At 54.7% G+C, this 22,581-nt stretch overlaps 1 protein-coding gene across 1 annotated transcript in view; it reads right to left on the bottom strand.

Moving 5' to 3' along the window:
* The window catches only part of LOC112241289 (mothers against decapentaplegic homolog 1), a 29,113-nt gene that overhangs the window by 5,653 nt on the left and 879 nt on the right, over positions 1-22,581 (bottom strand). Inside the window, exons 2-6 of the mRNA XM_042328009.1 lie at positions 17,135-17,577; positions 16,831-17,046; positions 12,890-13,171; positions 11,443-11,562; positions 10,747-10,968 (exon numbers count right to left, since the gene is read on the bottom strand). Of these exons, the coding sequence (XP_042183943.1) occupies positions 10,747-10,968; positions 11,443-11,562; positions 12,890-13,171; positions 16,831-17,046; positions 17,135-17,318 (1,024 nt within the window). The 5' untranslated portion in view covers positions 17,319-17,577. The remainder of the gene's footprint in view (positions 1-10,746; positions 10,969-11,442; positions 11,563-12,889; positions 13,172-16,830; positions 17,047-17,134; positions 17,578-22,581) is intronic.

Raw genomic sequence — 22,581 nt, 5'->3', positions numbered from 1 at the left:
TCATGTCAGGATGAGCCTGCAGGAAGGGTACCACATGAGGGAGGATGTCTTCCCTGCTGAGATTGCCTGCAATGACAACAAGCTCAGTCCGATGATGCTGTGACACACCGCCCCAGACCATGACGGACCCTCCACCTCCAAATCGATCCCGCTCCAGAGTGCAGGCCTCTGTGTAACACTCATTCCTTCGAAGATAAACGCGAATCCGACCATCACCCCTGGTGAGGCAAAACTGTGACTCGTCAGTGAAGAGCACTTTTTGCCAGTCCTGTCTGGTCCAGCGACGGTGGGTTTGTGCCCATAGACGACGTTGTTGCCGGTGATGTCTGGTGAGGACCTGCTTTACAACAAGCCTACAAGCCCTCAGTCCAGCCTCTCTCAGCCAATTGCGGACAGTCTGAGCACTGATGGAGGGATTGTGCGTTCCTGGTATAACTCGGGCAGCTGTTGTTGCCATCCTGTACCTGTCCCGCAAGGTGTGATGGTCAGATGTACCGATCTGTGCAGGTGCTGTTACACGTGGTCTGCCACTGCGAGGACGATCAGCTGTCTGTCCTGTCTCCTTGTAGCGCTGTCTTAGGCGTCTCACAGTACGGACATTGCAATTTATTGCCCTGGTCACATAGCAGTCCTCATGCCTCCTTGCAGCATGCCTAAGGCACATTCAAGCACATGAGCAGGGATCCTGGGCATCTTTCTTTTGGTGTTTCCAGATTCAGTAGAAAGTCCTCTTTAGTGTCCTAAGTTTTCATAACTGTGACATTAATTGCCTCCCGTCTGTAAGCTGTTAGTGTCTTAACAACCGTTCCACAGGTGCATGTTCATTAATTGTTTATGGCTCAATGAACAAGCATGGGAAACAGTGTTTAAACCCTTTACAATGAAGATCTGTGAAGTTATTTTGGATTTTTACGAATTATCTTTGAAAGACAGGGTCCTGAAAAAGGGACATTTTTTTTTGCCGAGTTTATGTTTAGAGTTGGAGGCTGAACGAGGCGATCTATACATCTCGTTGGTATTTCAAAACGTTAAACCTTTGAAACATCTGTCCATATTCTTCCGAGTTTTGATGATCATCCAGGTGATTTTTGGCAAACTGGAGTCCACTTTTTGGATGAGATGGGTCCCATTATGTCTGGTGAAAACCAAAAAACTGCATTCTACAGTAAAATCCCTCATACCAACGTGGTGGTGGAAGTGTGATGGTTTGGGGTCACCATGGTGGTGGTAGTGTGATGGTTTGGGGTCAGCATGGTGGTGGTAGTGTGGTGACAGTGTGATGGTTTGGGGTCAGCATGGTGGTGGTAGTGTGATGGTTTGGGGGTCAGCATGGTGGTGTTAGTGTGATGGTTTGGGGTCAGCATGGTGGTGGTAGTGTGATGGTTTGGGGTCCAGCATGGTGGTGGTAGTGTGATGGTTTGGGGTCAGCATGCTGATGGTAGTGTGATGGTTTGGGGTCAGCATGCTGATGGTAGTGTGATGGTTTGGGGTCAGCGTGGTGGTGGTAGTGTGGTGGTAGTGTGATGGTTTGGGGTCAGCATGGTGGTGTTAGTGTGATGGTTTGGGGTCAGCATGGTGGTGGCGGTAGTGTGATGTTTGGGGTCAGCATGGTGGTGGTAGTGTGATGGTTTGGGGTCCAGCATGGTGGTGGTAGTGTGATGGTTTGGGGTCAGCATGGTGGTGGTAGTGTGATGGTTTGGGGTCAGCATGGTGGTGGTGGTGGCAGTGTGATGGTTTGGGGTCAGCATGGTGGTGGTAGTGTGGTGGCAGTGTGATGGTTTGGGGTCAGCATGGTGGTGGCAGTGTGATGGTTTGGGGTCAGCATGGTGGTGGTAGTGTGATGGTTTGGGGTCCAGCATGGTGGTGGTAGTGTGATGGTTTGGGGTCAGCATGCTGATGGTAGTGTGATGGTTTGGGGTCAGCATGGTGATGGTAGTGTGATGGTTTGGGGTCAGCGTGGTGGTGGTAGTGTGGTGGCAGTGTGATGGTTTGGTGTTAGCATGGTGGTGGTAGTGTGATGGTTTGGGGTCAGTATGGTGGTGGTAGTGTGATGGTTTGGGGTCAGCATGGTGGTGTTAGTGTGATGGTTTGGGGTCAGCATGGTGATGGTAGTGTGATGGTTTGGGGTCAGCATGCTGGTGGTAGTGTGATGGTTTGGGGTCAGCATGGTGGTGGTAGTGTGATGGTTTGGGGTCAGCATGGTGGTGGTAGTGTGATGGTTTGGGGTCAGCATGGTGATGGTAGTGTGATGGTTTGGGGTCAGCATGGTGATGGTAGTGTGATGGTTTGGGGTCAGCATGGTGGTGGTAGTGTGATGGTTTGGGGTCAGCATGGTGGTGGCGGTAGTGTGATGTTTGGGGTCCAGCATGGTGGCGGTAGTGTGATGGTTTGGGGTCCAGCATGGTGGTGGTAGTGTGATGGTTTGGGGTCAGCATGGTGGTGGTAGTGTGATGGTTTGGGGTCAGCATGGTGGTGGTGGTGGTAGTGTGATGGTTTGGGGTCAGCATGGTGGTGGTAGTGTGGTGGCAGTGTGATGGTTTGGGGTCCAGCATGGTGGTGGTGGTGTGATGGTTTGGGGTCAGCATGGTGGTGGTGGCAGTGTGATGGTTTGGGGTCAGCATGGTGGTGGTAGTGTGGTGGCAGTGTGATGGTTTGGGGTCAGCATGGTGGTGGCAGTGTGATGGTTTGGGGTCAGCATGGTGGTGGTAGTGTGATGGTTTGGGGTCAGCATGGTGGTGGTAGTGTGATGGTTTGGGGTCAGCATGCTGATGGTAGTGTGATGGTTTGGGGTCAGCATGGTGATGGTAGTGTGATGGTTTGGGGTCAGCGTGGTGGTGGTAGTGTGGTGGTAGTGTGATGGTTTGGGGTCAGCATGCTGGTGGTAGTGTGATGTTTGGGGTCAGCATGGTGGTGGTAGTGTGATGGTTTGGGGTCAGCATGGTGGTGGTAATGTGATGGTTTGGGGCCCAGCATGGTGGCGGTAGTGTGATGGTTTGGGGTCCAGCATGGTGGCGGTAGTGTGATGGTTTGGGGTCCAGCATGGTGGCGGTAGTGTGATGGTTTGGGGTCAGCATGGTGGTGGTAGTGTGATGGTTTGGGGTCAGCATGGTGGTGGCGGTAGTGTGATGGTTTGGGGTCAGCATGGTGGTGGCGGTAGTGTGATGGTTTGGGGTCCAGCATGGTGGTGGTAGTGTGATGGTTTGGGGTCAGCATGGTGGTGGTGGTAGTGTGATGGTTTGGGGTCAGCATGGTGGTGGTAGTGTGGTGGCAGTGTGATGGTTTGGGGTCCAGCATGGTGGTGGTAGTGTGAAGGTTTGGGGTCAGCATGGTGGTGGTAGTGTGATGGTTTGGGGTCAGCATGGTGGTGGTAGTGTGGTGGCAGTGTGATGGTTTGGGGTCAGCATGGTGGTGGTAGTGTGGTGGCAGTGTGATGGTTTGGGGTCAGCATGGTGGTGGTAGTGTGATGGTTTGGGGTCAGCATGGTGGTGGTAGTGTGATGGTTTGGGGTCAGCATGGTGGTGGTAGTGTGGTGGCAGTGTGATGGTTTGGGGTCAGCATGGTGGTGGTAGTGTGATGGTTTGGGGTCAGCATGGTGGTGGTAGTGTGATGGCTTGGGGTCAGCATGGTGATGGTAGTGTGATGGTTTGGGGTCAGCGTGGTGGTGGTAGTGTGGTGGTAGTGTGATGGTTTGGGGTCAACATGCTGGTGGTAGTGTGATGGTTTGGGGTCAGCATGGTGGTGGCGGTAGTGTGATGGTTTGGGGTCAGCATGGTGGTGGCGGTAGTGTGATGGTTTGGGGTCCAGCATGGTGGCGGCGGTAGTGTGATGGTTTGGGGTCCAGCATGGTGGCGGTAGTGTGATGGTTTGGGGTCAGCATGGTGGTGGTAGTGTGATGGTTTGGGGTCAGCATGGTGGTGGCGGTAGTGTGATGGTTTGGGGTCAGCATGGTGGTGGCGGTAGTGTGATGGTTTGGGGTCCAGCATGGTGGTGGTAGTGTGATGGTTTGGGGTCAGCATGGTGGTGGTAGTGTGGTGGCGGTGTGATGGTTTGGGGTCCAGCATGGTGGTGGTAGTGTGATGGTTTGGGGTCAGCATGGTGGTGGTAGTGTGGTGGCAGTGTGATGGTTTGGGGTCAGCATGGTGGTGGCAGTGTGATGGTTTGGGGTCAGCATGGTGGTGGTAGTGTGATGGTTTGGGGTCAGCATGGTGGTGGTAGTGTGATGGTTTGGGGTCAGCATGGTGGTGGTAGTGTGATGGTTTGGGGTCAGCATGGTGGTGGTAGTGTGATGGTTTGGGGTCAGCATGGTGGTGGTAGTGTGATGGTTTGGGGTCAGCATGGTGGTGGTAGTGTGATGGTTTGGGGTCAGTATGGTGGTGGTAGTGTGATGGTTTGGGGTCAGCATGGTGGTGGTAGTGTGATGGTTTGGGGTCAGCATGGTGGTGGTAGTGTGATGGTTTGGGGTCAGCATGGTGGTGGTGGTAGTGTGATGGTTTGGGGTCAGCATGGTGGTGGTAGTGTGATGGTTTGGGGTCAGCGTGGTGGTGGTAGTGTGGTGGTAGTGTGATGGTTTGGGGTCAGCATGGTGGTGGTGGTAGTGTGATGGTTTGGGGTCAGCATGGTGGTGGTAGTGTGGTGGCAGTGTGATGGTTTGGGGTCCAGCATGGTGGTGGTGGTAGTGTGATGGTTTGGGGTCAGCATGGTGGTGTGGTAGTGTGGTGGCAGTGTGATGGTTTGGGGTCAGCATGGTGGTGGTAGTGTGGTGGCAGTGTGATGGTTTGGGGTCAGCATGGTGGTGGTAGTGTGGTGGCAGTGTGATGGTTTGGGGTCAGCATGGTGGTGGTAGTGTGATGGTTTGGGGTCAGCATGGTGGTGGTAGTGTGATGGTTTGGGGTCAGCATGGTGGTGGTGGTAGTGTGATGGTTTGGGGTCAGCATGGTGGTGGTGGTAGTGTGATGGTTTGGGGTCAGCATGGTGGTGGTGGTAGTGTGATGGTTTGGGGTCAGCATGGTGGTGGTGGTAGTGTGATGGTTTGGGGTCAGCATGGTGGTGGTAGTAGTGTGATGGTTTGGGGTCAGCATGGTGGTGGTAGTGTGATGGTTTGGGGTCAGCGTGGTGGTGGTAGTGTGGTGGAAGTGTGATGGTTTGGGGTCAGCATGGTGGTGGCAGTGTGATGGTTTGGGGTCAGCATGGTGGTGGTAGTGTGGTGGCAGTGTGATGGTTTGGGGTCAGCATGGTGGCGGTAGTGTGGTGGCAGTGTGATGGTTTGGGGTCAGCATGGTGGTGGTAGTGTGGTGGCAGTGTGATGGTTTGGGGTCAGCATGGTGGTGGTAGTGTGATGGTTTGGGGTCAGCATGGTGGTGGTAGTGTGATGGTTTGGGGTCAGCATGGTGGTGGTGGTGGTAGTGTGATGGTTTGGGGTCAGCATGGTGGTGGTAGTGTGGTGGCAGTGTGATGGTTTGGGGTCCAGCATGGTGGTGTTGGTGTGATGGTTTGGGGTCAGCATGGTGGTGGTGGCAGTGTGATGGTTTGGGGTCAGCATGGTGGTGGTAGTGTGGTGGCAGTGTGATGGTTTGGGGTCAGCATGGTGGTGGCAGTGTGATGGTTTGGGGTCAGCATGGTGGTGGTAGTGTGATGGTTTGGGGTCAGCATGGTGGTGGTAGTGTGATGGTTTGGGGTCAGCATGCTGATGGTAGTGTGATGGTTTGGGGTCAGCATGGTGATGGTAGTGTGATGGTTTGGGGTCAGCGTGGTGGTGGTAGTGTGGTGGTAGTGTGATGGTTTGGGGTCAGCATGCTGGTGGTAGTGTGATGTTTGGGGTCAGCATGGTGGTGGTAGTGTGATGGTTTGGGGTCAGCATGGTGGTGGTAATGTGATGGTTTGGGGCCCAGCATGGTGGCGGTAGTGTGATGGTTTGGGGTCCAGCATGGTGGCGGTAGTGTGATGGTTTTGGGGTCCAGCATGGTGGCGGTAGTGTGATGGTTTGGGGTCAGCATGGTGGTGGTAGTGTGATGGTTTGGGGTCAGCATGGTGGTGGCGGTAGTGTGATGGTTTGGGGTCAGCATGGTGGTGGCGGTAGTGTGATGGTTTGGGGTCCAGCATGGTGGTGGTAGTGTGATGGTTTGGGGTCAGCATGGTGGTGGTGGTAGTGTGATGGTTTGGGGTCAGCATGGTGGTGGTAGTGTGGTGGCAGTGTGATGGTTTGGGGTCCAGCATGGTGGTGGTAGTGTGAAGGTTTGGGGTCAGCATGGTGGTGGTAGTGTGGTGGTAGTGTGATGGTTTGGGGTCAGCATGGTGGTGGTAGTGTGATGGTTTGGGGTCAGCATGGTGGTGGCGGTAGTGTGATGGTTTGGGGTCAGCATGGTGGTGGCGGTAGTGTGATGGTTTGGGGTCCAGCATGGTGGTGGTAGTGTGATGGTTTGGGGTCAGCATGGTGGTGGTAGTGTGATGGTTTGGGGTCAGCATGGTGGTGGTAGTGTGGTGGCAGTGTGATGGTTTGGGGTCAGCATGGTGGTGGTAGTGTGGTGGCAGTGTGATGGTTTGGGGTCAGCATGGTGGTGGCAGTGTGATGGTTTGGGGTCAGCATGGTGGTGGTAGTGTGATGGTTTGGGGTCAGCATGGTGGTGGTAGTGTGGTGGCAGTGTGATGGTTTGGGGTCCAGCATGGTGGTGGTGGTGGTAGTGTGATGGTTTGGGTCAGCATGCTGATGGTAGTGTGATGGTTTGGGGTCAGCATGGTGATGGTAGTGTGATGGTTTGGGGTCAGCATGGTGGTGGTAGTGTGATAGTTTGGGGTCAGCATGGTGGTGGCGGTAGTGTGATGTTTGGGGTCCAGCATGGTGGTGGTAGTGTGATGGTTTGGGGTCAGCATGCTGATGGTAGTGTGATGGTTTGGGGTCCAGCATGGTGGTGGTAGTGTGATGGTTTGGGGTCAGCATGGTGGTGGTAGTGTGATGGTTTGGGGTCAGCATGGTGGTGGTGGTAGTGTGATGGTTTGGGGTCAGCATGGTGGTGGTAGTGTGGTGGCAGTGTGATGGTTTGGGGTCCAGCATGGTGATGGTAGTGTGATGGTTTGGGGTCAGCATGGTGGTGGTGGCAGTGTGATGGTAGTGTGGTGGCAGTGTGATGGTTTGGGGTCAGCATGGTGGTGGTAGTGTGGTGGCAGTGTGATGGTTTGGGGTCAGCATGGTGGTGGCGGTAGTGTGATGGTTTGGGGTCCAGCATGGTGGTGGTAGTGTGATGGTTTGGGGTCAGCATGGTGGTGGTGGTAGTGTGATGGTTTGGGGTCAGCATGGTGGTGGTAGTGTGGTGGCAGTGTGATGGTTTGGGGTCCAGCATGGTGGTGGTAGTGTGATGGTTTGGGGTCAGCATGGTGGTGGTGGTAGTGTGATGGTTTGGGGTCAGCATGGTGGTGGTAGTGTGGTGGCAGTGTGATGGTTTGGGGTCAGCATGGTGGTGGTAGTGTGGTGGCAGTGTGATTGTTTGGGGTCAGCATGGTGGTGGTAGTGTGATGGTTTTGGGTCAGCATGGTGGTGGTGGTAGTGTGATGGTTTGGGGTCAGCATGGTGGTGGTGGTAGTGTGATGGTTTGGGGTCCAGCATGGTGGCGGTAGTGTGATGGTTTGGGGTCCAGCATGGTGGCGGTAGTGTGATGGTTTGGGGTCAGCTTGGTGGTGGTAGTGTGATGGTTTCGGGTTAGCATGGTGGTGGCAGTGTGGTGGCAGTGTGATGGTTTGGGGTCAGCATGGTGGTGGTAGTGTGGTGGCAGTGTGATGGTTTGGGGTCAGCATGGTGGTGGTAGTGTGGTGGCGGTAGTGTGATGGTTTGGGGTCAGCATGGTGGTGGCAGTGTGATGGTTTGGGGTCAGCATGGTGGTGGTAGTGTGATGGTTTGGGGTCAGCATGGTGGTGGAAGTGTGGTGGCAGTGTGATGGTTTGGGGTCAGCATGGTGGTGGTAGTGTGATGGTTTGGGGTCAGCATGGTGGTGGTAGTGTGATGATTTGGGGTCAGCATGGTGGTGGTGGTAGTGTGATGGTTTGGGGTCAGCATGCTGGTGGTAGTGTGATGGTTTGGGGTCAGCATGGTGGTGGTAGTGTGATGGTTTGGGGTCAGCATGTTGGTGGTAGTGTGATGGTTTGGGGTCAGCATGGTGGTGGCGGTGTGATGGTTTGGGGTCAGCATGGTGGTGGCGGTAGTGTGATGGTTTGGGGTCAGCATGGTGGTGGTAGTGTGATGGTTTGGGGTCAGCATGGTGGTGGTAGTGTGAAGGTTTGGGGTCAGCATGTTGGTGGTAGTGTGATGGTTTGGGGTCAGCATGGTGGTGGCGGTAGTGTGATGGTTTGGGGTCAGCATGGTGGTGGCGGTAGTGTGATGGTTTGGGGTCCAGCATGGTGGCGATAGTGTGATGGTTTGGGGTCCAGCATGGTGGCGGTAGTGTGATGGTTTGGGGTCCAGCATGGTGGTGGTAGTGTGATGGTTTGGGGTCAGCATGGTGGTGGCGGTAGTGTGATGGTTTGGGGTCAGCATGGTGGTGGCGGTAGTGTGATGGTTTGGGGTCAGCATGGTGGTGGTAGTGTGATGGTTTGGGGTCAGCATGGTGGTGGTAGTGTGATGGTTTGGGGTCAGCATGGTGGTGGTAGTGTGATGGTTTGGGGTCAGCATGGTGGTGGTAGTGTGGTGGCAGTGTGATGGTTTTGGGGTCAGCATGGTGGTGGTAGTGTGGTGGCAGTGTGATGGTTTGGGGTCAGCATGGTGGTGGCAGTGTGGTGGCAGTGTGATGGTTTTGGGGTCAGCATGGTGGTGGCAGTGTGATGGTTTGGGGTCAGCATGGTGGTGGTAGTGTGATGGTTTGGGGTCAGCATGGTGGTGGTAGTGTGGTGGCAGTGTGATGGTTTGGGGTCCAGCATGGTGGTGGTAGTGTGATGGTTTGGGGTCAGCATGCTGATGGTAGTGTGATGGTTTGGGGTCAGCATGGTGATGGTAGTGTGATGGTTTGGGGTCAGCATGGTGGTGGTAGTGTGATAGTTTGGGGTCAGCATGGTGGTGGCGGTAGTGTGATGTTTGGGGTCCAGCATGGTGGTGGTAGTGTGATGGTTTGGGGTCAGCATGCTGATGGTAGTGTGATGGTTTGGGGTCCAGCATGGTGGTGGTAGTGTGATGGTTTGGGGTCAGCATGGTGGTGGTAGTGTGATGGTTTGGGGTCAGCATGGTGGTGGTGGTAGTGTGATGGTTTGGGGTCAGCATGGTGGTGGTAGTGTGGTGGCAGTGTGATGGTTTGGGGTCCAGCATGGTGATGGTAGTGTGATGGTTTGGGGTCAGCATGGTGGTGGTGGCAGTGTGATGGTAGTGTGGTGGCAGTGTGATGGTTTGGGGTCAGCATGGTGGTGGTAGTGTGGTGGCAGTGTGATGGTTTTGGGGTCAGCATGGTGGTGGCAGTGTGATGGTTTGGGGTCAGCATGGTGGTGGTAGTGTGATGGTTTGGGGTCAGCATGGTGGTGGTAGTGTGATGGTTTTGGGGTCAGCATGGTGGTGACAGTGTGATGGTTTGGGGTCAGCATGGTGGTGGTAGTGTGATGGTTTGGGGTCAGCATGGTGATGGTAGTGTGGTGGCAGTGTGATGGTTTGGGGTCAGCATGGTGGTGGTAGTGTGATGGCAGTGTGATGTTTGGGGTCAGCATGGTGGTGGTAGTGTGATGGTTTGGGGTCAGCATGCTGATGGTAGTGTGATGGTTTGGGGTCAGCATGGTGATGGTAGTGTGATGGTTTGGGGTCAGCATGGTGGTGGTAGTGTGATGGTTTGGGGTCAGCATGGTGGTGGTAGTGTGATGGTTTGGGGTCAGCATGGTGGTGGTAGTGTGAGTCTTTCTGGGTCAGTCTCTAAGAGCTGCGAGTCTTTCTGGGTCAGTCTCTAAGAGCTGCGAGTCTTTCTGGGTCAGTCTCTAAGAGCTGCGAGTCTTTCTGGGTCAGTCTCTAAGAGCTGCGAGTCTTTCTGGGTCAGTCTAAGAGCTGCGAGTCTTTCTGGGTCAGACTCTAAGAGCTGTGAGTCTTTCTGGGTCAGTCTCTAAGAGCTGCGAGTCTTTCTGGGTCAGTCTCTAAGAGCTGCGAGTCTTTCTGGGTCAGTCTCTAAGAGCTGTGAGTCTTTCTGGGTCAGTCTCTAAGAGCTGTGAGTCTTTCTGGGTCAGACTCTAAGAGTTGTGAGTCTTTCTGGGTCAGTCTCTAAGAGCTTTGTACATCTGGATTGTACAATATTTGCCCATTATTCTTTTAAAAAACTCTGTCAAATTGATCGTTGCTAGACAACCATTTTCAAATCTTGCCATAGATTTTCAAGCAGATTTATGTCAAAGCTGTAACTCGGCTACTCAGGAACATTCACAGTCTTCTTGGTTTGCAACTACCGTGTAGATTTGTCCTTGTGTTTTAGGTTATTGTCCTGCTGAAAGGTGAATTCATCTCCCAGTGTCTGTTGGAAAGCAGACTGAACCAGGTTTTCCTCTAGGATTTGGCCCGGAGGAAAATAACCAAATGGAGCCCTGACCTCAAACCCATCAAACACCTTTAGGATGAATTGGGACGACCGACTGCGAGCCAGGCCTAATCACCCCCAACGTCAGTGCCCGACCTCACTAAGGCTCTTGTGGCTGAATGGAAGCACCCCCGCAGCAACGTTCCAACATCTAGTGGAAGGGTCTTCCCTGTTGCCATAGCCACAGTCTCACCAATATTTCTAAAGCTAAACTCTCGAGTCTCACCTTTGCCGATGTGCCTGCGTGTGTTCTCTATGGTCGAGTTGCGGTTGACGTTAGACAGCAGGCCGAGGCAGAAGCGGTTGCGGTTATTGGACGGGTCGGTGAAGCCGTCGACCAGAACACTGGAGTCTGACGCCAGGTACGCCTCTCCCACGCGGTTATTCAGCTCATAGTACACTATAGAACACCAGTGTTTTGGTTCCTCGTAGGCTACTGGCTGAACATCTAGAGAGACAGAGAGAGAGACAGAGAGGAGGTTATTCAGCTCATAGTACACTATAGAACACCAGTGTTTTGGTTCCTCGTAGGCTACTGGCTGAACATCTAGAGAGACAGAGAGAGAGAGACAGAGAGGAGGTTATTCAGCTCATAGTACACTATAGAACACCAGTGTTTTGGTTCCTCGTAGGCTACTGGCTGAACATCTAGAGAGACAGAGAGAGAGACAGAGAGGAGGTTATTCAGCTCATAGTACACTATAGAACACCAGTGTTTTGGTTCCTCGTAGGCTACTGGCTGAACATCTAGAGACAGAGAGAGACAGAGACAGAGAGGAGGTTATTCAGCTCAGAGACATCTAGAGAACACCAGTGTTTTGGTTCCTCGAAGGACTGGCTGAACATCTAGAGAGACAGAGAGAGAGACAGGAAGAGGAGGTTATTAGCTCATGTACTATGGAACACCAGTGTTTGTGGTTACCTGGCCTGTTGTTGGTATCTAGGCCGGTTGGCATGGCGAGGAGGTTGGTTTCCATTGGCTGGGAGCAGTCCTGAATCAGATAATCATCTGGAGGCATGTAGGCTGGGGGCGGGGTGTCAGCTGTGTTACAACACACCATTTATTAGCCAACACAACAACCTACGGCATAGAAAACTAATTGAACACAGCTGTATAGAGTAAGACGCTCCAGGTAAGCTGCAGAGAGGAGAGGAGAGAGGGGGGGAAAGAGGGGGAGGAAAGAGTTACCTGGCCTGTTGAGAGGGGGGCATGGCGAGGAGGTTGAAAGGAGCAGTCCTGAATCAGATAATCATCTGGGGGAGGCATGTAGGCTGGGGGGGGGTGTCAGCTGTGTTACAACACACCATTTATTAGAAACACAACAACCTAGAGGGATAGAAAAAGAAATTGAACACAGCTGTAAAGAAAGGAGAGAAGACGCTCCAGGTAAGCTGCAGAGAGGGGAGGAAAGAGAGGAGGGGGGGAGGAAAGAGAGGGGAGGAAAGAGAGAGAGGGGGAGGAAAGAGAGGAGAGAGGGGGAGGAAAGGGAGGGGGGAGGAAAGAAAGGAGAGAGGGGAGGAAAGAGAGGAGGGAGCAGGAGGAAAGAAAGAAAGGAGGAGGGGGAGGAAAGAAAGAAAGAGGGGGAGGAAAGAGAGGGGGAGGAAAGAGAGGAGAGAGCAGGAGGAAAGAAAGAAAGGAGAGAGGGGGAGGAAAGGAAGAAAGGAGAGAGGGGGGGAAAGAAAGAAAAGAGAGGGGGAGGAAAGAAAGAAAGGAGAGAGGGGGAGGAAAGAGAGGAGGGAGCAGGAGGAAAGAAAGAAAGGAGAGAGGGGGAGGAAAGGAAGAAAGGAGAGAGGGGAGGAAAGAAAGAAAAGAGAGAGGGGAGGAAAGAAAGAAAGGAGAGAGGGGGAGGAAAGAAAGAAAGGAGAGAGGGGGAGGAAAGAAAGAAAAGAGAGAGAGGGAGGAAAGAAAGAAAAGAGAGGGGGAGGAAAGAAGGAGAAGGAAAGAGAGGAGAGAGGGGAGAAAGAGAGGAGAGAGGGGGAGGAAAGAAAGGAGAGAGGGGGAGGAAAGAAAGGAGAGAGGGGGAGGAAAGAAAGGAGAGAGGGGAGGAAAGAGAGGAGAGAGGGGAGGAAAGAAAAAGGAGAGAGGGGGAGGAAAGAAAGAAAGGAGAGAGAGGGAGGAAAGAAAGAAGAGAGAGGAAAGAGAGGAGAAGGAAAGAGAGGAGAGAGGGGGAGGAAAGAGAGGAGAGAGGGGGAGGAAAGAAAGGAGAGAGGGGGAGGAAAGAAAGGAGAGAGGGGGAGGAAAGAAAGGAGAGAGGGGAGGAAAGAGAGGAGAGAGGGGAGGAAAGAGAGGAGAGAGGGGGAGGAAAGAGAGGAGAGAGGGGGAGGAAAGAGAGGGCTCCAGAGGTGAGCCAGCTCGGAACCAGTCTTACCCGGGACATGGAAGGGGCTGTCTGGGTCGGAGCTAAGTGGGGAGTGGGGGAACGCGGAGATACTGCTGGACCCACTGCCAGGCGAACTGGGGAAGCTGTTGCCAGGGGAACAAGGGAACGCCAACCCTCCGTTGCCGCCCCCGCCTGGAGGGAAGGATTCTGGGAAAGTGGCGTTGTGGGGCATGAGAGGCTCGTTCTGGTCGATGGCGCCATGGTAACGGGGCTGCATCCCCGGCCTCGCTGTGAGGTCGCTGTTCCTAGGGACCAGGACAGGGGGCAGCACTGAGGAGGGGGGAAAGAGAGGGGGAGGAGGAAGGTGTCAGTCCCTTATCAATAAAGGCAAGCTGGCTCTATTTCCATACAGCTAAAACCTTGTAGAGGTCAATTTCAGATAGCATACTTGTTATTATAAACTGGGCTGTTCGAGCCCTGAATGCTGATTGGCTGAAAGCAGTGGTATATCAGACCGTATACCACGGGGTATGACAAAAACATTTATTTTTACTGCTCTAATTATGTTGGTAACTAATTTATAATAGCAATAAGGCACCTCGGGGGTTTGTGGTATGTGGCCAATATACCACGGCTAAGGGTTGTATCCAGGCACTCTGAGTTGCATCGTGGGTAAGAACAGCCCTTAGCCGTGGTACATTGTATATACACAAAAGTATGTGGACACCGCCTCAAATGAGTGACTTTGGCTATTTCAGCCACACCCGTTGCTGACATGCAATCTCCATAGACAAACATTGGCAGTAGAATGGCCTTACTGAAGAGCTCAGTGACTTATAACGTGGCACTGTCTTAGGATGCCACCTTTACAACAAGTCAGTTCGTCAAATTTCTGCCCTGCTAGAGCTGCCCCGGTCAACTGTAAGTGCTGTTATCGTGAAGTGGAAACGTCCAGGAGCAACAACGGCTCAGCTGAGAAGTTGTAGGCCACACAAGCTCACAGAACGGGACTGCAGAGTGCTGAAGCGTATAAATACCGTCTGTCCTCAGTTGTAACCCTCACTACTGAGTTCCAAACTGCCTCTGGAAGCAACGTCAACACAAGAACTGTTTGTCTGGAGCTTCATGAAATGAGTTTCCATGGCCGAGCAGCCGCACACAAGCCTAAGATCACCACACTCATTGCCAAGCGTCGGCTGGAGTGGTGTAAAGCTCATCGCCATTGGACTCTGGAGCAGTTCTCTGGAGTGATCGATCACACTTCACCATCTGGCAGTCCGGCGGACTAATCTGGGTTTGGGGGATGCCAGGAGAACGCTACCTGCCCCAAATGCATAGTGCCAACTGTAAAGTTTGGTGGAGGAGGAAACTTTATAGTTGGCACTTTTCATTGGGGCAGGTAGCGTGCCCCTGGCATCCGCTGGGTCCCTTTCCTGTTTCAGCATGACAATGCCCCCGTGCACAAAGAGAGGTCCACACACTTCTGTCAATTTAGTGGCCATTTACTCCCTACGGCCTTATACCACCACACCCCCTCCTGCCTCATACCACCACACCCCCTCCTGCCTTATACCACCACACCCCTCCGGCCTTATACCACCACACCCCCTCCTGCCTTATACCACCACACCCCCTCCTGCCTCACCACCACACCCCTCCGGGGGCATATACCACCACACCCTCCAGGCCTCATACCACCACACCCCCTCCTGCCTCCGGCCTTATACCACCACACCCCTCCCTGCCTTATACCACCAAACCCCTCCTGCCTTATACCACCACACCCCTCCTGCCTCATACCACCACACCCCTCCTGCCTCATACCACCACACCCCCTCCGGCCATATACCACCACACCCCCTCCGGGGGCATATACCACCACACCCCTCCGGCCATATACCACCACACCCCCTCCGGCCATATACCATCACACCCCTCCTGCCTCATACCACCACACCCCACTCCTGCCTCATACCACCACACCCCCTCCTGCCTCATACCACCACACCCCCTCCGGCCATATACCACCACACCCCCTCCGGCCATATACCACCACACCCCCTCCGGGGGTCAGTATACCACCACACCCCCTCCTGCCTCATACCACCACCCCCCTCCGGGGTCATATACCACCAAACCCCTCCTGCCTTGTACCACCACACCCCCTCCTGCCTTATACCACCACACCCCACTCCTAGCCTTATACCATCACACCCCTCCTGCCTCATACCACCACACCCCCTCCGGCCATATACCACCAAACCCCCTCCTGCCTTGTACCACCACACCCCCTCCTGCCTTATACCACCAAACCCCCTCCTGCCTTGTACCACCACACCCCTCCTGCCTTATACCACCAAACCCCCTCCTGCCTTGTACCACCACACCCCTCCTGCCTTATACCACCACACCCCCTCCTGCCTTATACCATCACACCCCCTCCTCCTGCCTTATACCACCAAACCCCCTCCTGCCTTATACACACACACACCCCCTCCTGCCTTATACCACCAAACCCCCACACCTGCCTTATACCATCACACCCCACACACCTGCCTTATACCACCAAACCCCTCCTGGGCTGTATACCACCACACCCCTCCTGCCTTATCCACCAAACCCCCTCCTGCCTTATACCATCACACCCCCACTGCCTTATACCACCAAACCCCCCTCCTGCCTTGTTTCCACCACACCCCCTCCTGCATCCGGCCTGGTGACCACCACACCCCCTCCTGCCTTATACCACCAAACCCCCTCCTGCCTTGGGAGACCATACCCTCAAATACAGTGCATCCGGCCTTATACCACCACACCCCAGTCACATCCTACCTTATACTTACTAGGGCTGTCCAATTTCTTGTAGTGGACCAGATCAGACTGTCACACCTTACAGGGGTCAGTGTAACCTCACTAGGGGGCAGTGTAACCTCACTAGGGGGCAGTGTAACCTCACTAGGGGGCAGTGTAACCTCACTAGGGGGAAAGTGTAACCCACACTAGGGGACAGTGTAACCTCACTAGGGGGTCAGTGTAACCTCACTAGGGGGCAGTGTAACCTCACTAGGGAGGCAGTGTAACCTCACTAGGGGGCAGTGTAACCTCACTAGGGGGAGACAGTGTAACCTCACTAGGGGGTCAGTGTATACTCACTAGGGGGTCAGTGTAACCTCACTAGGGGGTCAGTGTATACTCACTAGGGGAGACAGTGTAACCTCACTAGGGGTCAGTGTATACTCACTAGGGGGGACAGTGTATACTCACTAGGGGGTCAGTGTATACTCACTAGGGGGTCAGTGTATACTCACTAGGGGGAGACAGCGTATACTCACTAGGGGGTCAGCGTAACCTCACTAGGGGGCAGCGTAACCTCACTAGGGGGCAGCGTAACCTCACTAGGGGGCAGCGTAACCTCACTAGGGGGCAGCGTAACCTCACTAGGGGGCAGCGTAACCTCACTAGGGGGCAGCGTAGCCTCACTAGGGGGCAGCGTAACCTCACTAGGGGGCAGCGTAACCTCACTAGGGGGCAGCGTAACCTCACTAGGGGGCAGCGAACCTCACTAGGGGGCAGCGTAACCTCACTAGGGGGCAGCGTAACCTCACTAGGGGGCAGCGTAACCTCACTAGGGGGCAGTGTATACTCACTAGGGGGACAGTGTATACTCACTAGGGGGTCAGTGTATACTCACTAGGGGGAGAGTGTATACTCTCTAGGGGTCAGTGTATACTCACTAGGGGTCAGTGTATACTCACTAGGGGTCAGTGTATACTCACTAGGGGTCAGTGTATACTCACTAGGGGTTAGTGTAACCTCAATAGGGGGTCAGTGTATACTCACTAGGGGAGAGAGAGAGAGAGAGAGAGAGACAGTGTATACTCACTAGGGGTCAGTGTATACTCACTAGGGGTCAGTGTATACTCACTAGGGGTCAGTGTATACTCACTAGGGGTTAGTGTAACCTCAATAGGGGGTCAGTCTATACTCACTAGGACTGTCCACTCTCTTATAGTGGTAGGGGTTGATACAGACATCTTTGTGTTTGGCCGTGAAGGGGAATTGGCAGCACTCCAAGGCCTTGAGTTCGTGATGAGACTGTAGGTCGGGCCACCTCCACACTCTGCAGTAGATGACGTGGGGGAGACCTTTACGATGGGATACCTGGAGACGACCGTCCAACGACCGAGGGATGGTCACACACTTACCTGGTGGGAGAGGGGAGAGATTTAGACACACACACACACACACACACACACACACACACACACACACACTCCCCACTAGACCACTCACTGGGCTGTCCGGGACAGCTGAGAGCCTTCTCCAGCTCCTCCATCGTTCCCTTCCTCTTCTTCAGTTTCTTCACTAGGGCGTCCACTGCCTTCTCCGCCCACTTCTCCTCCTCATCCCCCTGTTTCCATCCCAGCAGCCTCTTCACCGCCGGGCTGGTGAAGGAGAATAGCGACGTCACGTTCATCTTGATGACGACGTAGGGAAGGACTGGGTCCTCTGGGAGAATATCCTCAAATACAGTACAGTCACACACGGGTACTCAGTATCTCCCTCTCAGTCACATACAGATGCACACTAAGTAGTGTGGAGAGGATCGCACTCTGTGTTGTTGTGCCCTAGCTAGCCTCTGGCCTGTAGAGTGTTACTGCACGGAGGGCTCTAGGTCAGCCAGTTGTGTTGGGCAGTCGTAGGACCAGATCAGACTGTCACACCTTACAGCACACCTGAGAGAGAAAGACAGACAGCACATGTGAGAGAGAGAGACAGACAGCACACCTGAGAGAGAGACAGACAGTACAGCTGAGAACAAGAGACAGACAGTACGACAGGCAGCACACCTGAGACAGAGAAACCAGTACAACTGATAGAGAGACAGACGGAGACGGAGAGACAGGCAGCGCACCAGAGAGAGAGACAGGCAGCGCACCAGAGAGAGAGAGAGAGAGACAGACAGCGCACCAGAGAGAGAGAGAGAGACAGGCAGCGCACCAGAGAGAGAGAGAGAGAGAGAGAGAGAGAGAGAGAGAGACAGGCAGCGCACCAGAGAGAGAGAGAGACAGGCAGCGCACCAGAGAGAGAGAGGCAGCGCACAGAGAGAGAGAGAGAGAGAGACAGGCAGCACACCAGAGAGAGAGACAGGCAGCGCACCAGAGAGAGAGACAGGCAGGCAGCAGCACCACCAGAGAGAGAGACAGGCAGCACACCAGAGAGAGAGAGAGACAGGCAGCGCACCAGAGAGAGAGAGAGAGACAGACAGCGCACCAGAGAGAGAGAGAGAGACAGACAGCGCACCAGAGAGAGAGAGAGAGAGACAGACAGCAGCACCAGAGAGAGAGAGAGAGAGAGAGAGAGACAGGCAGCACACCAGAGAGAGAGAGAGAAGAGAGAGAGAGAGAGACAGGCAGCGCACCAGAGAGAGAGAGAGACAGGCAGCGCACCAGAGAGAGAGAGAGGCAGCACAGCACACCAGAGAGAGAGAGAGAGACAGGCAGCACACCAGAGAGAGAGAGAGACAGGCAGCACACCAGAGAGAGAGAGAGAGACAGGCAGCGCACCAGAGAGAGAGAGAGACAGGCAGCGCACCAGAGAGAGAGAGAGAGACAGGCAGCACACCAGAGAGAGAGAGAGACAGGCAGCGCACCAGAGAGAGAGAGAGAGACAGGCAGCGCACCAGAGAGAGAGAGAGACAGGCAGCGCACCAGAGAGAGAGAGAGAGAGAGACAGGCAGCGCACCAGAGAGAGAGAGACAGGCAGCGCACCAGAGAGAGAGAGACAGGCAGCGCACCAGAGAGAGAGAGAGACAGGCAGCGCACCAGAGAGAGAGAGAGAGACAGGCAGCGCACCAGAGAGAGAGAGAGAGAGACAGGCAGCGCACCAGAGAGAGAGAGAGAGACAGGCAGCGCACCAGAGAGAGAGAGAGACAGGCAGCACACCAGAGAGAGAGAGAGAGAGAGAGAGAGAGAGGCAGCACACCAGAGAGAGAGAGAGAGAGAGAGACAGGCAGCACACCAGAGAGAGAGAGAGAGAGAGAGAGACAGGCAGCACACCAGAGAGAGAGAGAGAGAGAGACAGGCAGCACACCAGAGAGAGAGAGAGAGAGACAGGCAGCGCACCAGAGAGAGAGAGAGAGACAGGCAGCGCACCAGAGAGAGAGAGAGAGAGAGGCAGCGCACCAGAGAGAGAGAGAGAGAGACAGGCAGCAGCACCAGAGAGAGAGAGAGAGAGAGAGACAGGCAGCGCACCAGAGAGAGAGAGAGAGACAGGCAGCGCACCAGAGAGAGAGAGAGAGAGAGAGACAGACAGCGCACCAGAGAGAGAGAGAGAGAGAGCAGGCAGCACAACAGAGAGAGAGAGAGAGACAGGCAGCGCACCAGAGAGAGAGAGAGAGAGAGAGAGACAGGCAGCGCACCAGAGAGAGAGAGAGAGACAGGCAGCGCACCAGAGAGAGAGAGAGAGAGAGACAGACAGCGCACCAGAGAGAGAGAGAGAGACAGGCAGCACAACAGCGAGAGAGAGAGAGACAGGCAGCGCACCAGAGAGAGAGAGAGAGACAGGCAGCACACCAGAGAAAGAGAGAGAGACAGGCAGCGCACCAGAGAGAGAGAGAGAGACAGGCAGCGCACCAGAGAGAGAGAGACAGGCAGCAGCACACCAGAGAGAGAGAGAGACAGGCAGCGCACCAGAGAGAGAGAGAGACAGGCAGCGCACCAGAGAGAGAGAGAGACAGGCAGCGCACCAGAGAGAGAGAGAGACAGGCAGCGCACCAGAGAGAGAGAGAGAGAGACAGACAGCAGCACCAGAGAGAGAGAGAGAGACAGGCAGCACAACAGCGAGAGAGAGAGAGCAGGCAGCGCACCAGAGAGAGAGAGAGACAGGCAGCACACCAGAGAAAGAGAGAGACAGGCAGCACACCAGAGAGAGAGAGAGAGAGACAGGCAGCGCACCAGAGAGAGAGAGAGACAGGCAGCGCACCAGAGAGAGAGAGAGACAGGCAGCGCACCAGAGAGAGAGAGAGACAGGCAGCGCACCAGAGAGAGAGAGAGACAGGCAGCGCACCAGAGAGAGAGAGAGACAGGCAGCGCACCAGAGAGAGAGAGAGAGAGAGACAGGCAGCACACCAGAGAGAGAGAGAGAGAGACAGGCAGCACACCAGAGAGAGAGAGAGAGCGACCAGACAGGCAGCACACCAGAGAGAGAGAGAGAGAGAGACAGGCAGCACACCAGAGAGAGAGAGAGAGAGGCAGAGACAGGCAGCACACCAGAGAGAGAGAGAGAGAGACAGGCAGCACACCAGAGAGAGAGAGAGACAGAGACAGGCAGCACACCAGAGAAGAGAGAGAGAGAGACAGGCAGCACACCAGAGAGAGAGAGAGAGACAGGCAGCACACCAGAGAGAGAGAGAGAGACAGGCAGCACACCAGAGAGAGAGAGAGACAGGCAGCACAAGAGAGAGAGAGAGAGGCAGCACACCAGAGAGAGAGAGAGAGACAGGCAGCGCACCAGAGAGAGAGAGAGAGAGCAGGCAGGCAGCACCAGAGAGAGAGAGAGAGAGAGCAGGCAGCACACCAGAGAGAGAGAGAGACAGGCAGCACACCAGAGAGAGAGAGAGACAGGCAGCACACCAGAGAGAGAGAGAGAGAGACAGGCAGCACACCAGAGAGAGAGAGAGAGACAGGCAGCACAGGCAGCACACCAGAGAGAGAGAGAGAGACAGGCAGCGCACCAGAGAGAGAGAGAGACAGACAGGCAGCACCAGAGAGAGAGAGAGAGAGGCAGGCAGCCACCAGAGAGAGAGAGAGAGACAGGCAGCGCACCAGAGAGAGAGAGAGAGACAGGCAGCACACCAGAGAGAGAGAGAGAGAGACAGGCAGCGCACCAGAGAGAGAGAGAGAGACAGGCAGCGCACCAGAGAGAGAGAGAGAGAGAGAGACAGGCAGCGCACCAGAGAGAGAGAGAGAGAGACAGGCAGCACACCAGAGAGAGAGAGAGAGAGAGAGGCAGCAGCACCAGAGAGAGAGAGAGAGACAGGCAGCGCACCAGAGAGAGAGAGAGACAGGCAGCGCACCAGAGAGAGAGAGAGACAGGCAGCGCACCAGAGAGAGAGAGAGACAGGCAGCGCACCAGAGAGAGAGAGAGAGACAGACAGGCAGCGCACCAGAGAGAGAGAGAGAGACAGACAGGCAGCACACAGCAGAGAGAGAGAGACAGGCAGGGCACCAGAGAGAGAGAGAGACAGGCAGCACACCAGAGAGAGAGAGACAGGCAGGCAGCACACCAGAGAAAGAGAGAGACAGGCAGCGCACCAGAGAGAGAGAGAGACAGGCAGCGCACCAGAGAGAGAGAGACAGGCAGCGCACCAGAGAGAGAGAGACAGGCAGCGCACCAGAGAGAGAGAGAGACAGGCAGCGCACCAGAGAGAGAGAGAGAGACAGACAGGCAGCGCACCAGAGAGAGAGAGAGACAGGCAGCGCACCAGAGAGAGAGAGAGACAGGCAGCGCACCAGAGAGAGAGAGACAGGCAGCACACCAGAGAGAGAGAGAGACAGGCAGCACACCTGAGAGAGAGAGAGACAGGCAGCACACCTGAGAGAGAGAGAGACAGGCAGCACACCTGAGAGAGAGAGAGAGACAGGCAGCAAACCAGAGAGAGAGAGAGACAGGCAGCAAACCAGAGAGAGAGAGAGACAGGCAGCACACCTGAGAGAGAGAGAGACAGGCAGCACACCTGAGAGAGAGAGAGGCAGCACACCAGAGAGAGAGACAGACAGGCAGCACCTGAGAGAGAGAGAGACAGGCAGCACACCAGAGAGAGAGAGAGACAGGCAGCACACCAGAGAGAGAGAGAGACAGGCAGCACACCAGAGAGAGAGAGAGACAGGCAGCGCACCAGAGAGAGAGAGACAGGCAGCACACCAGAGAGAGAGAGAGACAGGCAGCACACCAGAGAGAGAGAGAGACAGGCAGCGCACCAGAGAGAGAGAGAGAGAGACAGACAGGCAGCGCACCAGAGAGAGAGAGAGACAGGCAGCACACTTGAGAGAGAGAGAGACAGGCAGCACACCTGAGAGAGAGAGAGACAGGCAGCACACCTGAGAGAGAGAGACAGGCAGCACACCAGAGAGAGAGAGACAGGCAGCACACCAGAGAGAGAGAGAGGCAGCAGAGAGAGAGAGAGAGAGACAGGCAGCACCTGAGAGAGAGAGAGAGAGAGACAGGCAGCACACCTGAGAGAGAGAGAGACAGGCAGCACACCTGAGAGAGAGAGACAGGCAGCACACCTGAGAGAGAGAGACAGGCAGCACACCAGAGAGAGAGAGAGAGACAGGCAGCACACCAGAGAGAGAGAGACAGGCAGTGCACCAGAGAGAGAGACAGGCAGCGCACCAGAGAGAGAGAGAGACAGGCAGCGCACCAGAGAGAGAGAGAGAGAGAGAGACAGGCAGCACACCTGAGAGAGAGAGACAATTCAGTCAGAATTGGACAGAGAGCACAGCAGCTTAACTCTCATCTGACCTAGATCTGACCTAGATCTGACCCTAGATCTGACCCTAGATCTAACCTAGATCTAACCTAGATCTAACCTAGATCTGAAAGAATGGACTAGCTGTAAACTATGTCATTTCACTGTCTGGCCTGCCTGATGCTCCATCCTACACCACTACCGCATAAGATACAACACATGTCCCTGCTTCTATCTGCAGGATAGACAGCTGAAGAAAAAAAAATCT

Source organism: Oncorhynchus tshawytscha, linkage group LG10 (assembly GCF_018296145.1).
Source record: "Oncorhynchus tshawytscha isolate Ot180627B linkage group LG10, Otsh_v2.0, whole genome shotgun sequence".
Taxonomy (NCBI): domain Eukaryota; kingdom Metazoa; phylum Chordata; class Actinopteri; order Salmoniformes; family Salmonidae; genus Oncorhynchus; species Oncorhynchus tshawytscha.
Note: the sequence above shows the minus strand (reverse complement) of the source record. Positions and strands in the feature narration are given on the sequence as shown.